This window comes from Arachis ipaensis, chromosome B09 (genome assembly GCF_000816755.2).
Source record: "Arachis ipaensis cultivar K30076 chromosome B09, Araip1.1, whole genome shotgun sequence".
Classification (NCBI taxonomy): Eukaryota; Viridiplantae; Streptophyta; class Magnoliopsida; order Fabales; family Fabaceae; genus Arachis; species Arachis ipaensis.
The window spans coordinates 10113699-10129701 of record NC_029793.2 but is presented as its reverse complement, the minus strand read 5'-3'; the positions used below and the strand labels follow the sequence as shown (position 1 = coordinate 10129701).

At 33.9% G+C, this 16003-nt stretch overlaps 1 protein-coding gene across 3 annotated transcripts in view; it reads left to right on the top strand.

Moving 5' to 3' along the window:
* LOC107617354 overlaps positions 1 to 15282 on the top strand; it is a 39653-nt gene extending 24371 nt beyond the window's left edge. Inside the window, exons 8-14 of one of the 3 annotated variants that reach the window (XR_002354501.1) lie at positions 836 to 1666; positions 3113 to 3796; positions 4979 to 5806; positions 6217 to 6981; positions 7853 to 7913; positions 8474 to 8686; positions 14834 to 15282. Coding sequence is in view for 2 of the 3 variants with exons in the window: in XM_016319105.2 (XP_016174591.1) it covers positions 836 to 1666; positions 3113 to 3796; positions 4979 to 5806; positions 6217 to 6981; positions 7853 to 8686; positions 14834 to 14839 (3948 nt within the window). In the remaining variant the exon portion in view is untranslated. Of the gene's footprint in view, positions 1 to 835; positions 1667 to 3112; positions 3797 to 4978; positions 5807 to 6216; positions 6982 to 7852; positions 8687 to 14833 lie in introns of all 3 variants that reach the window. The other 2 variants (XM_016319105.2, XM_016319106.2) reach the window with 2 other exon arrangements.

The following is a 16003-nucleotide window of genomic DNA, read 5'->3' as shown; positions in this document are numbered from 1 at the left end:
TCAATTTGATGAATATATGAAAAGCACATTTATGTCTTTTTAAGGGGGGTGATTACTAAAATAAACACATATACCCATCAAGTACGACGAGTGCTTGATTGTAAAATTTTATGCAATACTCAACGTTAAATCACGAATTCATGTAAGAGTAGCCTAGTGCAGAAGCATTTTTCATTAATACTGGGTCTTGGGAAGGACTACACCCAAAGGGTGTAATATAAGTAGCCTAACTTGATAAATTATCAGGTGACTCTTTAAGAACTTCTAATTCTAAACAATTTATGTATTAGTTTAGCGGTTGTGATAGGGACACCATGGCATCATTTGTTCCATATAGCCTAACCCACACATAAATGGAGATGGCTTAATTTTATTGTATTTATATTTTAGTAGTCATGATTTACTTCTTTTACCTCGCATCCGTGTGGGTTTGGAAGGATACTTGAATGTCAAATGATGTAAGTCAGACCTCAGACGTCTCATTATGCTACAGAATATAGAAAATGCATTTGTTAAAAGAGTGTCTGAAAGTGGCAAATAAATTTGATCTTCAGTTTGTAGTAGTTTGTGATGAAGTGTTTGGTTCGAGTTAACGTCATAAGCAAGCTACTTTTGTCCAGAGATCATTTTACTATATCCTGATTTCACATATGATCGATGATGAGTCCTTCAGAATAAGGAATTCAAATGGAATAAACTATTAAGAAATACACGCTAGTTTCAATTATAAAAAATTATCTGTCTTGTCATGTGTGCAAACTGAAATTTCTTATTAATTTATTTAAGAAAATTAGATGATGCTGATTTTGCCTGCTCATGTTTTTTTGCTTCCTAGGTTCATCTCCTGCTTCCAACTTTAGAAAGATTGTCATTTAATATAGGAAATGGTACAGTGACTTTGGATTTGAAGTCTCTAGGGTTGGAATTTAATTTTCTTTCTTTCCAACACTTAAAAGAAGAGAGAGACAGTGTTCTATACCGATTCCTTCAAATGGTTCCCAATGTAGAAAAGCTTGAAGTGAAATACGGTTGCTTGAAAGAGATGTTCTCCAAAGACAGGCTTAATGCTGATTGTGCTGGAATCCTCTCACATCTTAAAGAATTAAGGCTTGATTCTTTATATTCTCTCAAATCCATTGGCTTAGAGCACTCTTGGGTGCACTCTATTCCCGAAAATATGCAAACATTACAAGTCGAATCGTGTGGTGCTTTGAAGAACTTGGTGCAATGCACGGTATCCTTCTCAAATCTAACAAATTTGGTTGTAAAATATTGCCACAATATGCTATATTTGTTCACAACTTCAACCGCCAAAAGTTTGGGTCATCTTGAGAGGATGGAAATACAAAATTGCGGATCATTGCAAGAAATAGTGTCCATAGAGGTTGGCAAATCATCCATAGGTGGAAATGTAATATTTAAGCAACTACGGTCTTTGATTCTTGAAAACTTACCAAAACTCGCATGCTTTTACCCGGGGAATCTTACTTTATCTTTCCAATCCTTGGAAGAAGTATCCATATTTAACTGCCCTTTGATGAAAATGTTCTGCCCATGTGTGGAAATAAACCAACATTCAAACCGGTCGCCAGGAGTTGGACTCATCAAAGATGGATATTGGGAAGGTGATTTTGGCACTACCATCCGCAAGATGTTTGAGAAAAAGGTAATAACTATTATCGTTATAACTTACTAGCATCCAATAGGTAGCTACTTTCCAATTTCTAGGTCTTCATATAATTTAGGTTTAACTAATCTATTAGTCTTCATATTTCACGAATATTTTAATTATGTTTTTGCAGTTTAAAAAAGTTTGTAATTGGGTCTTCATAATTGATAATTTTTTTTAATTAGGTCCTTAATAAATTTTTCGAAAAAAACCAATACTTTTAGAATATTCACTTCTAGATTATTCCACGATTAATCCTACATCAAATAGAGAAACAAATATTTCAAAAATATTTTTTATTTTTTAACAAAAAATATTAGTGAATACCGAATTGAAAATTTTTATCTAGTATAAGAATTCAACAACTCTAACATTTCACAAACAAAAAAGTGAAAACATAATATAGAAATAGAAAATATGATTTTATTGTTTTTTTTCCTTACAATATCCCAAAAACCACTTTTTTTTTTATCATATTTAAAACCCTTTTCTTATTACATAACTGCATCTATCGACATCACCATTTCATTTATTAAATGTGTTTGATGATAATAAATATTCGATTAGTCAATATGGTAGTAGTTATACATAAATACATGGTGGTTGATTCTAATAGCTGATTTCAGTGTACAAATAGCATTTTGTATTTTAATACTAAGCGGAAACTAAAATAACCTAGTATTTTACCAAACCAAAGCAGCTTTTATTGAAAAGCCATAGTTTGAAGTTTCCAATTTGAAAAAAAAGGGAAAAAAAAATGGAAGAAAGTCATATTAACGGGCGATGAGGTTGATCTAACCAACCTGGAGATTCTATGGATATTACCATAGAATCGTTCAATAGTATAACTGTATAAGTAGTTACCTTTGGGCTTTGGATTACAAATGCAAATAATTAATTACTATGAATAATTGGACTATCTAATGCTCAGGAGATAGAAAACTCTAAATGTATTTTAATGATTAAAGATGTAATAATCTTATGATATTATATGTTAAGCTATTTCACAAATAGAATATCACTATGAAATCTCAAGAAAAATAATTATAAATAAACACAATTTACGAATAATTTAACAAAAATGGATTTTATAAAATATATATCTATCATTTTCTTCTCGTGCAACATGTGGGTCTAAATCTAGTCAAACTAATTTACAAGTCTTTTGATCATAACAAGTAGCATAATAAATGACTGATAAGTCAGTTAAGCTGTTAAGGTATGTATCAAAGAAAAATAATTGGATATCATTGTAGTGTCCATCTACCTAGCAAAAAGGAAAATCAAAAGAAGAAGAATGATGTCCATCACTGAAGCAAAAAATCAAAATTATCCTTTTAAATTTTAATTTTAAGAAAACCATAATTTAAATTGTGGTTCAACATCTTAGTTGTTAATCTAAGCATAAACAAGCAAGTGTAATTTGTTATTTCTCATGCATAGATTGCAGAATCTGCATGTAATTCACAATATTTGAGGCTTAGCCCCTGTTATCAAGAGATATGGTACGGCTCGATGCCAGTCCCAGATGCATGCTTCAGTAATTTGGAGTCCTTGGTTATGGAAGGGTGTGAATTTTTGTCAGAAGTAATACCTTTCGATTTACTTCCCTTGTTAAATAAGATACAGAGTTTGGAAGTTCGGAACTGTCATTCAGTGAAAACCATATTTGATGTGAAATGTGTATCGAAAGACAAACGAATGATTGTAGGGTCACCACAGACACCAGTCCCCTTTTCCCTGAAGAAATTAATAGTAAAGAAGTTGCCAAATCTGGAGTGTATTTGGAATGAAGATCCTGATGGGGTTCTGACAGTTCAACTACAGAAAGTACATGTTGAAAGATGTAAACGCCTTACAAGTTTGTTTCCAGCATCCACAGCCAAAGATCTTGTGAAACTTGAAAATCTAGTGGTGAAGCACTGTGAGAAATTGGTGGAAATTGTTGCAGGCATTGAAGCAGCCCCAAAAGGAACAAATCTAGATTTTATATTCCCCTGTTTGACCTCATTGACATTGTTGGATTTGCCAAAGCTCAACTGTGTTTACTGTTCATTGCATTGTGTTCAGTTGAAGACATTCATAGGTCAAGATCCACAAATTGAGGATCAAGTTTGTGCCGAAGAGGTACATAATTGCTTAACCACCTTTTCCTTGTTGCGGGTTGACTAATTTTTCAATGAAAAATGATATTTTGAATTCATAGTTATTGACATCTTTGGGCAACTTGAGATCATTGAATAAATAATCAAATTTCTCATGGGCAGATTCACCAATGTTTTACATATGATCTCCAAGTGTTTAAATAATGTCTATAAAAGTGGGGTTCACAAATACTAAAGTACATAGTATTTTTCTTCCTTTTCTTATAATGGTATTGCAAATAATTTCACTAGTATTTTTTACTAATGCTATACGCATGGATTGAGAATTGTGATGAGAATTTGCTATGCTTTTGTGTTGTATGATTATGATGATAAAATTTTTATCACAGATAACAATCTCTTATGCTAGTTGAGATTAATTTCAGTTTATTTTATCTTATCTATAGTTGTAACTTCCAAGTTTGTCTTTATCTTGTTATTATTGTAAATAGGTTCTTTTATTTTATTGTTATCCAATAACTTATCCATATTATGGTGATATATAATGATTTTTCCTATATAATAAACTCTCCAATATGTTTCATGATTGATTTCAGATTTTCAGCCAGCCAATATATATATTAAAAAATTCTCTATTGATGGAATCAAATAATTACATCTAATCTAATCTTATCATATATACGCTAATAGTTGTAGATAATGAATATAGATCTCTACAAAATATACAAGATATCTCAACAGCATTGACTACTAATGTTGCGTACAAGATACAACAATAGCCACATAACCTTATTATAACGTTTTAATAACAATGTCAACTACTTTAATTAAACTTTTAAGCGAGTCCTTAGCATAGTGAAAGTTCTTATAGTCAAGTGATTCTCACAATCTAAATCCTCATACACCCCATTCATAGTAATTGTTTAAGGGATGTGTTTGTTATAAACTCATTCCTCTTTTCATCTTTTCTAATTTAATTATTTAATTTGAATTAGTGTTTCAAATGTCTATTTACCATTAGTTTTAGCATGAATCATTCTCCTTTATGGGCCACTTCAGATATCTTCAGTGATCTCATTCTAATATTACCTAGTTCATCCTTTTTGGATTTTTAATGGGTGTATTTTCCATGTTTCTTATAATTGCTTTAGCTTGTTGAAATCCTCTAACCCGCTTTTGCTTCATCATTTATTTCTCTCCTAAGGCTACATCTCTCCTGGACAATCTGTCACTCGGTGAAAAAGAATTGAAGATGATTTGGCACGGACAATGCCAGGGAACTCACATCCGCAAAGTAAAAGTTCTTGATTTGCAGAGTTTTAATGATTTAGAAGAACTGCCATGTGGATTTCTACAAAAGGTGCCCAATATTGAGGAGCTAGTAGTGAGTAATAGTTCCTTTAAGGAGATTTTCTGCTCTGAAAGACCTGATTTCAATCATGCTGGAATCTTATCACAACTAAAAAGATTGAAGTTAGCTTCTCTTTCAGAACTAGTTACCATTGGGTTAGAGCACTCTTGGGTAGGAGAATCTCTTCTAAAAAATTTGGAAACCTTGGAAGCAAAAAGTTGTTCTCGTTTGAGAAACTTAGTACCATCTGCAGTATGTTTCTCCAGTCTGAAGCATTTGACTGCATCTTATTGTAGTAATATGATCCATTTGTTCACATGCTCAGCTGCCAAAAGTTTGGCTCAACTCGAGCAGATAAACATATCCTGTTGTGATTCCATCGAAGAGATTCTGTCTAGAGAGGAAGATGAGTTTCATCATGATGAGATAATATTTGCGAAGCTTCATAAGTTAAATCTTGAATATTTGCCAAGACTCAAAAGCTTTTATCAAGGGAGTGTCACCTTAAACTTCCCTTCATTGGAGAAATTATCAGTAATTCAGTGTCAGAGGATGGATACTTTCTGTGCTGGTACTTTATGCACTAACAAATTGTTAGAAGTGAAATTCCAGAGGTATGGAGATGCTACCCCATTGAAAGTTGATCTCAATCATGTCATACGCAAGTCTTTCGAAGCACGTGTATGTATCTATTTTCTATTTTACTTTATTGTTATATCAAAGATTAAAAAGAAAAAAAAAATTATCATACCATTTTTTCCCTTCATAACTCTCAAAGAAAATAATGATACAAAAGAATAATAATTAGCTACTTTTCCACTTCTTTCTCAATCATAACAAGGTGGTGTCCTACCATAGTCTCAATTATCATGTAATTCACATTAATTAATTTAGCACTTAAAATATGGAAGATGGTTCAAGGAAAATGGACAAACCAATAAAATATCAGAGTTCACAGAGAAGTGAGAAAGAAAACTAGAAACTCCATAATCTAGGAGTTGGTTGAATATGTCCCAACAATAGCAATGATCGTTGTGGAGTAACCACCTTAACTAAGTACTGATTTCACGTTTGCATTTTATCATATCCAGGTTGCAGAATTTGTTAGGAGTGAAGAGCATTTGAATCTTGTCGATGAGCCACAGGTACATGGAATTTGGCATGGTTCATTTCCTGTCCCATTCAGGTGCTTTGTCAATTTGAAGTCTTTGATCGTGGAAAGATGTGAATTCTTATGCAATGTAATTCCATCACATATACTTGGTTTGCTATGTAAATTGGAAGAACTGGTAGTACGTGAATGCCATTCCGTCAAAGCAATTTTTGAGGTGAAGGATATAGCAAAGGATGCAAAGTTAAATACAGGACCAGGCATATCCCCATTCTTTTGCTTAAAGAAATTGACTTTTGATCAGCTGCCAAATCTTGAACATGTCTGGGATTCAGATTCTGAAGAAGTTATTGGCCTAGAAACCCTGCAAGAAGTATGTGTTCATGGATGTGGCAACCTTGAAAGGCTATTTCCAGCATCAGTGGCCAAAAGTCTGGTGAAACTTGAGAAACTCGAAGTAAAAGAATGCAGTAGGCTGATGGAAATTGTTGCAAAGGATGATGTAGCAGCTGAAGCACCTGATGAAGAGTTTGTCTTGCCTTGTGTGACCTCCATAAAACTGTGGTCATTGCCAGAACTCAAGTGTTTTTACCGAGGTCCGCATAAGTTGGAATGCCCCAAGCTAAAACAAATAAACTTGTTCCATTGTGAAAAGTTGAAGATATTCACATATGACTCTCAAAGCTTCCTAAAAGAACAACCAGATTTTCAAGATAGCTCAAAAGCTCTTTTCTTGGTTAAAAAGGTACCATCTATAACTATAAATGCAATTTTCGGGGCATTCCTTTATAGTAATATTTTTAGTGTATACTATAAGTTGAAATGCATATATACATATGTTTCAATAAGTATCAATATAGAAAAAAAATAACAATGAACACCATCCACCATGTAAATTCATTGCTTTTAATTTAGAGTAGCAGGACAAATAGATCCTTCAAGAATTTTGTAATGGACTTATAGGTCTGTAAGGAAAAAAGTACCAAGTCTTTGAGAAAATTTTGTGATAGATTTATAGATCATTGACAGAATGAAATGAAAGATTAAGAAGGATGAATTGTGTCAAACATTGCAGTTTTTCAAGAGCTTATAAATCTAGTCTTTCAATTTTTTAAGGACTTGGTATTTTTTCTCCAGGAACCTACAAGTTTATCACAATTTTCTCAGGACTTACGTGGTATTTTTTTAAAAGAGAAACCTATAAGCCCATCGCAAAATTCTTCAAAGACCTACTTGTCCTATTACTGTTTAATTTATAATAATTTGCAGTATTTACATAGATGCCTGATGTTGCTTAAAATACAAGACATATTATCGATTAAAATAGTGCAACTATTTTTATTGATATGTTAGCATGCTAATAATGGTAGTTTAAAAGATCATATTAAAAATATGTACATCTTTTAAGCATAACCCTTATTCTTTTCTTAATTTGTAATATCCTTATTAGATGATAGCATTTAACTTCTATTTTTGTTAAGTGTAGCTGTAGATTGGCATTCATAAACTACCATTAGAAAGAACCATGATAATGTTTCATAGTTTATATATTGGCAGACAGTTCCAAAAAACTATTGTTATCATGATATATGTTATGTCTTAATTCTTCTTCATAGGTCATTCCCTCCTTGGAGTTTCTAGCACTCAGCAAGGAAGAGGCCATGATATTCTTGGATGGTCAGTTTCATGTAAACCTCCTGCACAAATTACCAGCTCTTCAACTGCAATGCTTTCATGATGATTCAGATACTTTTCCATATGGACTACTTCAGATGGCGCCCAACATAGAAAAACTTTCTGTGAGTTGTTGCTCCTTCAAAGATATATTCTGCTCTACAAGCCCTGACATGGATTGTGTTGAAAAAATCCTTTCACGTCTAAAATGTTTGCAATTGAATTCCTTGTCTGAGCTAAATTCCATTGGGTTAGAGCACAATTGGGTGGACCCCATTTCTGAAAATCTTGAAAAATTACAAATAGACCAATGCCATTGTTTAAGGAACTTAGTACCATGCGACATATCATTCTCCAGCCTAACGGATTTGAATGTGTCACAATGTAATGGGCTTGTCTATTTGTTTACACCCTCAACTAGCAGAACTATGTGCCAACTAAAGAATATGTCCATAGAAAATTGTGAATCATTAGAAGAAATAGTGTTTGGAGTGGTAGAGGAGTCATCAAAGCATGCAGAGGAGGAGATAATATTTGAGAAGCTCAACACTTTGTCTCTTCAGTCTCTACCTAGGCTTGGAAGGTTTTACAATGGGAACATTGCTTTAAATTTCCCATCCTTGGAGCAAATATCAGTAATCAAATGTCGAAGGATGGAGAGTTTCTGTGCAGGTACTGTAAGCGTGAACAAGTGGTCAACAATTAAATTGGAGGAAGGTGCTGTTCAACTGGAATTTGACCTCAACTTTACCATATTGAAGGCCTTTGACTTGGCGGTATGTTCTGTTAATACTCTTTCATTGAAGGATTGAGTAAATTAAACTTTCATCTCTTAAAGTTTATTGATTTATTTGTGGAAAACGATTTTTTCCCCTTTAAAAAGGACCGTTTTACATTTTTTTAGTTGAGTACCGGCTCAATTTGGATTAGCTTTTGAAAAAAATACTTATTTTTTCATCTTTAAAAGAAAAAAAAATTTATAGACAAAAGCTATTTTACATTTGGATAGACTTTTTAAAAAGAGTTTTCAAGTATTAAAAACGTCTTTTACTTCTACTTTTTTTAAAAGTAAGGTATTGTTAACTTAAAAAAAAAAAAGCAAATAATTTGTTTTTTTAATAAAAGTACTTTTTTTAAAAGATGTATCCAAATAGATTTAAAATTGAATAAAAGAACTTTTTTTCACTCCACAAATCTAATCCAAACCAACATGTATTCATCTTTCTCTATGTCACATACTGGCACTAACTCTGATTAAAATTCAAATACCTGAACTCCCCATTCTACTTTTACATTGCTGCCACAAAAAGTACTTTATTTTTGCATGATGAGAACATGGTCTATCCGTGTTATTAACACATCTTAAGCTAGACTCTATGTTTCAATCCCTTTACAAGAAATGTATACTAGTTGGACAAGTCTAACAATACAGCCAGTACTGAAGCTACTTATGTGAATCCCCAAAAATTGGATTTAGGGATTTTTTTTGGAATAAGCTTAAGTTCGTTTGTTGAGCATAGCTCAATGGCACATATGTTCTGAGCTTTGTTCTCTTTGTTGTTGTTGTTTTTTTATCTTTATAATTAGTGCTAAATTTAATTTTGGTCAACTTAAATTGATACAATCTGAGTGCTATTTTGTTTTTTTTGGTAATAAAAATTACTTTTACTCTTTTTTAACACAAGTATATTTATGATCTTTACATATGCTTTGATACAACTTTGGAAGGGAAAAAAATGATTGTATTAAAAAAAAGTTAATTTATTTCTACCTTTCAAAGTTAATAATATTGAATTATTGATCTTCTAAAAATCAGATATTAAAGCAATTTTAATAAAATTTAAAAACATATCTTGTACCCTTTTTAGTAATTACAATTCGCATCTTCCTCTTTTTTATTCCTTAGCAAATCTAAGTTTTCCTCATGTTAAACGTCATTTTTTGTAACTTAGCTATGAAAAGTTTTCTTGTCTAAAGACATCAAGTATTTCTAATAATAATATGGCATCTAGCCAATACTATCATACAAGTGCAATCGACAATCCATAAAGAATCTTATTCTTATATGTTTGAAATAGTTTGGCCTTGGAATGATATGATTGAGTTTTATGTTGCTTTTTAACTTCATGTTGTGTTGTGTTTATGGATCTTTATCTTTTAAATTAGATTATGTTGGATTGTATTATGTTCTATTTATTATTTTGTGTTACTTTGTTGGATTTTTTTTTTTAAATTTCTATTAATACTCACGGGTATCCTTGAAAATCCGACTTACCTGCAAAGACTGATAAATAAGAATTCAAAACAAAGATGGGAAGGGAATGAGGGACATTTTTCTTTCTTGAGAATGGAGGTGAGGGAGGGTATTGCCATCCCTAAAATGAGTGATGAAAGTTATCCCAACCCTTTTTAGTGGGAAGAAAGAAAAAGGAAAGTTGATATTTTCATTTCTTTACAACAACAACAAAGCCTTGTCCCACTAGGTGGGGTCGGCTACATGAATCAAACGACGTCATTGAACTCTGTCATGTATCATGTCTACAGAGAGATCGTTTATAGGGCTGGCAATGGGTAGGGTAGGGTAGTACCCTACCCGCGGGTTGAAAATTTTGTTAAAACTCTACCCTACTCTATCCGCGGGTTAAGAATTTCTCAACTATAACCTTACCCGCACCCTAAAATTCTAAACCCTATCCTACCCTACCTTACCCGCAGAAATATCAAATTTTTTCAAAGTAAATATAAAATTCAATCATTTCGAATTTTATACATATTAATAACATAAAAAATAAAAAACTAATGCTCTAAATTACAAAATTAACTAACTAGTTTAGTGGTTGTTCACTTATTGTAAGTCATTACATAAGGGAGGTTGTGAGTTTAACTCTCAGCTTATGTTCGTGTTCCCCTTTAGCCACCCAACACTCCGTACCATAAAGTATAGCCGGTCTTATAGTAGTGCGATAGAATTTACCTTTAAGTTTTAAAGGCACTTTTACCTTTAAGTTTTAAAGGCACTTTTTTGTCGCATATAAAACCAGACGCACTCTGCCATTTCGACTAACCTGCTTGGATCTTATGATTTACATTCTGTTCAATCTCTCCATTATCCTGTATGATGCACTCAAGATAATTAAAACTTTTAACTTTTCGTAGGATGTTTTCTCTAATCTTCACCTCTATATTAGGGTTTTTCCTTCTCAGACCGAACTTACATTCCATATATTTTATCTTACTACAGCTTATGCACAGACCATACACTTCTAGAGTTTCCCTCCATAAGTTCAACTTCTTATTTAGGTCTTCTCTTACTCTCCCGTAAGGACGATATCATCGGCAAAAAACATGCACCATGGCACAGGCTCTTAGATGTGCTTTCTAAGGACTTCCAAGACTAATGTGAAAAGGTATGGACTTAAGGATGATTCCTGGTGTAATCCTATACCAATAGGAAATTTCTCTGTCACACCAGCTTGAGTCTTCACACTAGTTGTGGCCCCATCATACATGTCTTTAATTGCCCGAATATATGCGATCCTTACTCTCCTATTTTCTAAGACCTTCCATAAGACCTCCCTTGGCACCCTATCGTACGTTTTTTCCAAATCAATAAACACCATATGTAGATCCCTTTTATTACTACGATACTTCTTCATCATCCTTCTTAACAGGTATATCGCTTCGGTGGTGGATCTGCCTGGCATAAATCCAAATTGGTTCTCTGTTACTTGTGTCTCTTCTCTCAACCTCTATTCTATCACCCTTTCTCATAACTTCATGGTATGGTTCATGAGCTTGATCCCTCTATAGTTTTCGCAACTTTGTATATCCTTCTTATTCTTGTAGATAGGTACGAAGGTGCTCTTTCCTCTAAGGCACTTCCAAACCTCAATCGGGATATTATCAGGTCCTACTGCCCTGCCATTTTTCATCTGCTTTAGAGCCTCTTTTACCTCGAAGTCTCGAATCATTCGATAGTAGTCAAAGTTTTTATCTTCTCCTTTGTACATAACCGACCAAGGCTCGGAAGAGTCTTATGCCTTCATTAAATAACTCGTAGAAGTAGCTCTTCCACCTTTCATTAATCTTCTCCTCTTGAGCCAGCACCTCTCCATCCTTATCCTTTATTCACTTAACCTGATCCAAATCTCTCGTTTTTTTTTTCACAGCTCTTTGCGATTCTATATATACCTTTTTCTCCTTCTTTCGTGCCCAAAGACTGGTAGAGATCTTCATATGCTCTTATTCTTACTTCACTTACAGTCACTTTTGTCTCTTTCTTAGCAGCCTTATATTTTTCTCAATTATCTGCATTGTGACATAAAGACCACTCTTTAAAGCACTCCCTTTTTATCTTTATCTTTTCTTGTACACTCGCATTCCACCACCAGGACTCCTTGTCTTTTGGTCCTATTCTTTTAGATTTACCAAAACTTTCTTTTGCTATTATTCTAATAACTTCTGCTATCTCCATCCACATTTCTTCCGCGCTTCCATCCCCATCCCACTTTGCCTCTTCTCCTACCCGTCTTAGGAAACTTCTTTGTTCCTCATCTTTCATCCGCTACCACCTCATCCTTGGGTTCTTCGTATGATGTCTTTTCCTTAATTTTTGCTCAACGCGAAAATTCATGACGAGCATTTTATGTTGTGTTGTCAAACACTCTCTCGGGATAATTTTACAATTAATGCAAAATTTTCGGTCGACTATTCTCAACAAGAAGAAGTTGATTTGAGAGCTTGTCATACCACTCTTATAGGTTATAAGATGTTCGTCTCTCTTTTCAAAACATGTATTTGTGATGAGAAGGTCAAATGTTGAGGAAAAGTCCAAAATAGTTTTACCATCGGCATTGATCACCCCGAAACCATGGCCTCCATGAATACTTCCATAACCAGTCACTTCTCTTCCAACATGGCCATTTAAATCTCCTCCAAAGAAAATCTTATCTCCCGAAGGTATGTCTTGAACCAAACTCTCTAGATCCTCCCAAAACCTTATCTTGTTGTTCGTCCGAACCCACTTGCGGTGCATAGGCGCTAATCACATGAAAAACACCTCCCTCCACCACAAGTTTGATCGAGATGATCCGATCTCCCATCCTCTTGACATCTACTACGTCCTTCTTCCACTGCTTATCCACAATAATACCAACTCCATTCCTACTCTTCACCTTTCCTGTATACCAAAGTTTGAAATCGGACATATCCAACTCCTTAGCCTTTGCACCAACCCATTTTGTTTCTTGTAGGCACATAATGTTAATCTTCCTCCTTGTCATGGTGTCCACCACCTCCATGGATTTTCCTGTTAGAGTGCCTATGTTCCATGTCCCAAATCTCAACCTTTTGGCGCTCCGACCTTTACCTTTTATTTTGTGAACTAGCTTATTTACCCTCGTCCGTTCACGAAAATGCGGGAACCCTTGTTCATTTAACACTACATCCGGGCACAGATGCAGTGGCTCTTGCTCATTTGACACTGTACTCGAGCCATACAGCGCGTTGCTTCTGGGCAACGACCTAGCTTTAGCACAATAATGCCTGTGATTCATGTCATGGGGATTCGATTATGTTTTTATGTTGGTTTTCGAAGACTTAACACAACCCTCCTCCTTTATCTGGGTTTGGGACCGGTTATCTACCGCAAGTGTAACATAGGCGGAGTTATATTTCTCATTTCTTTGACACAATAAAATCCTACTAACTAAAGTAATTTGTTTGCCAATATGTGTTCCATCTTTAAATCTTAGGAGTCAATATTATGTATTTGAACCCAGCATAAGATTGCCTCTATCATGGGCTTAATCATTTTTCAATCATAATTATCCTACAACTTAGATGTGTTTGATTAGGAGTCAAAAGCCGACAACAACAACCACCATTAGGTGGATCCATTACATGGAACAAACATCATTGCATCCTGGCATGAATCATGACTGAACTCAGCCTATTCACAAATTACTTAGGAGAAAATTAGGAGTTAAACTAAGTTGAAAATTTAGAAGATCAAAAGAATCATGTTTGGTTGACAAAAACACAAATATGGAACTTTTTTTATATGTGTTGGCATGACTCAGCTAATCTGTTATTTTTCTCTATATTGCTCTTATGTTAGCCACCCATCCCGTCGTCAAGGAGGCTCCACCAGATTCTTCCGGTATCAATGGTAGTTATGTTGTCTTTGACTCTCATGACAATCAAATAACTAAATTTTGGCCACGGCCATTGAGTCAAAATCTCCGTCACAAGTGCTTTTCTGTTTTGTTGAGAGTGAGGGAAGTTGGAAATGGAATGAGATATTTATTGCCATGGAAGATTTCCAAGAAGAGGTGTTGTCATACTTGATGAACAACAACCATCTCTAGTTTGATTTTCTGCCAGTAAAGATAAACAATGTTGGCGGCAAAAGCAGCATTAATTTTGACCATTGAAATCTAAATGCCTCTATGGTGAATTAGGTGGATGATAGCAGTAGGATAGTAGAGCTGAAGAAGTGGCCATGAAAGAGAAGACAAACACTTGTGAATGAAATTGAACCAAATTGATTCACCATTGCTGTTTTGACAACCCCACCTCAATCTCAACTCCAAGATCATACCAATCTGCATTAATCCGTCTGGTTCACCCTCAGATTTTACTCTGTTAAAAAGTCTCATAAAAACTTTCTTCCTTGATTTCTTATGTATATCCAAACACCCTAAGTATCAATCTAAAATCCAATTATCCTTAACAATGTTACTACCTATAGAGTATTTTTCTTTTTAATAAAACCCACTAAATCTATTAATTTGCTTTTTGCAGTGAAACCTGAGGTTGAGGACTACATTATGTTATATTAATTAAGTTTCATAGTTTTACTGAAACTTTTACTAAGTTTTCCTTATTATTTTATTCGTACTAACACAAATAAAATTTTCTAGGTATGAGTTCAACTCCAATGTTGGAGTGAGAACTAGACATGAAGAGTGGATGGGTGTGTATGAAGGGCTTTGTACTACAGAAGTGTGTCACATGTTTTAGGGGGCGAGTTTGTTTTCCTTAAATCTTATTGGTTGGGTACTCTTTTTCCTCTCTGGAGTTTTGTCCCACTGGGTTTTCTCCTTAGAGGTTTTAACGAGGCCTTACCAAGAGGTGCCGGATATGTTCACCGGTGGATTGTGTCTTTATTTTATTTGTGTTTAATGGTTTGTATTTATTTTTCTGTCGTGTGTTTAAGCCATTTCAATAATTATTGAGAAAAAAAAGGGTCTAATATGGTTATAAGTTGTAAAGATTATGATGAAGCAGAGCTATGTTGTTCTAAATATTACTGTAACATCTTAACTGGATGAAATGACTACTAAGAACGTTACTTTATGCTGTTACAAAATAGTGAGTTCTTGTGTACAAGTTGCCTCTGCAATATGTTGTTATATTGAGTAAAGTGACAATTAAGTTTTCGAGCATATCGATTTTGGACAAATTAATTCTTAAAGAATAAAAACTATCAAATAAGTCTTCAAATATTGTAAATGTTGGACACGGTTTCTCTCTCCGTCAATTTCTAATATAAAAGTTAACAGAATTGTTTATGTATACTGTTAATTCTGATAGACGTGTCTGTCTATGTCACATTGGAATTATTTCAAATATTGGAGACAATTTAATTCTCCATTTTAATTGAGTTATAAGAGTACACAATCTCTAATTGTCCAAATTTTCCATTTGAATATCTTTAAGGCCAGTACCTTTTAAACTTTATCGCAGTACAATAGAAATGCGAAGGTACTCAGATTCATAATCAAATAAATTTTCCTCATTAAACTTGTGGGCAGGAATTTCTCTTTAAAATGCTTCAACAAAAGGGTCATCTTCAACTTCCATTTGTGCATGATCAGCTTTCTCATTATGAGGTGAGTTGCCATGTTGTTGTGTTGTGTATATCTTAGGCCTAGTCCTAATATTCTTGACTCCATTAATCCTTCCACCTTTGCTCTGCCACTCTTTCTTTTTGGATCATTCTTCCTTATTTTTATTGCAAGGACATCCTCCTCATCAGTATCACCGACTTCAAATTCAAATAATGAGGCTTGTATAACTCATCTTTGACA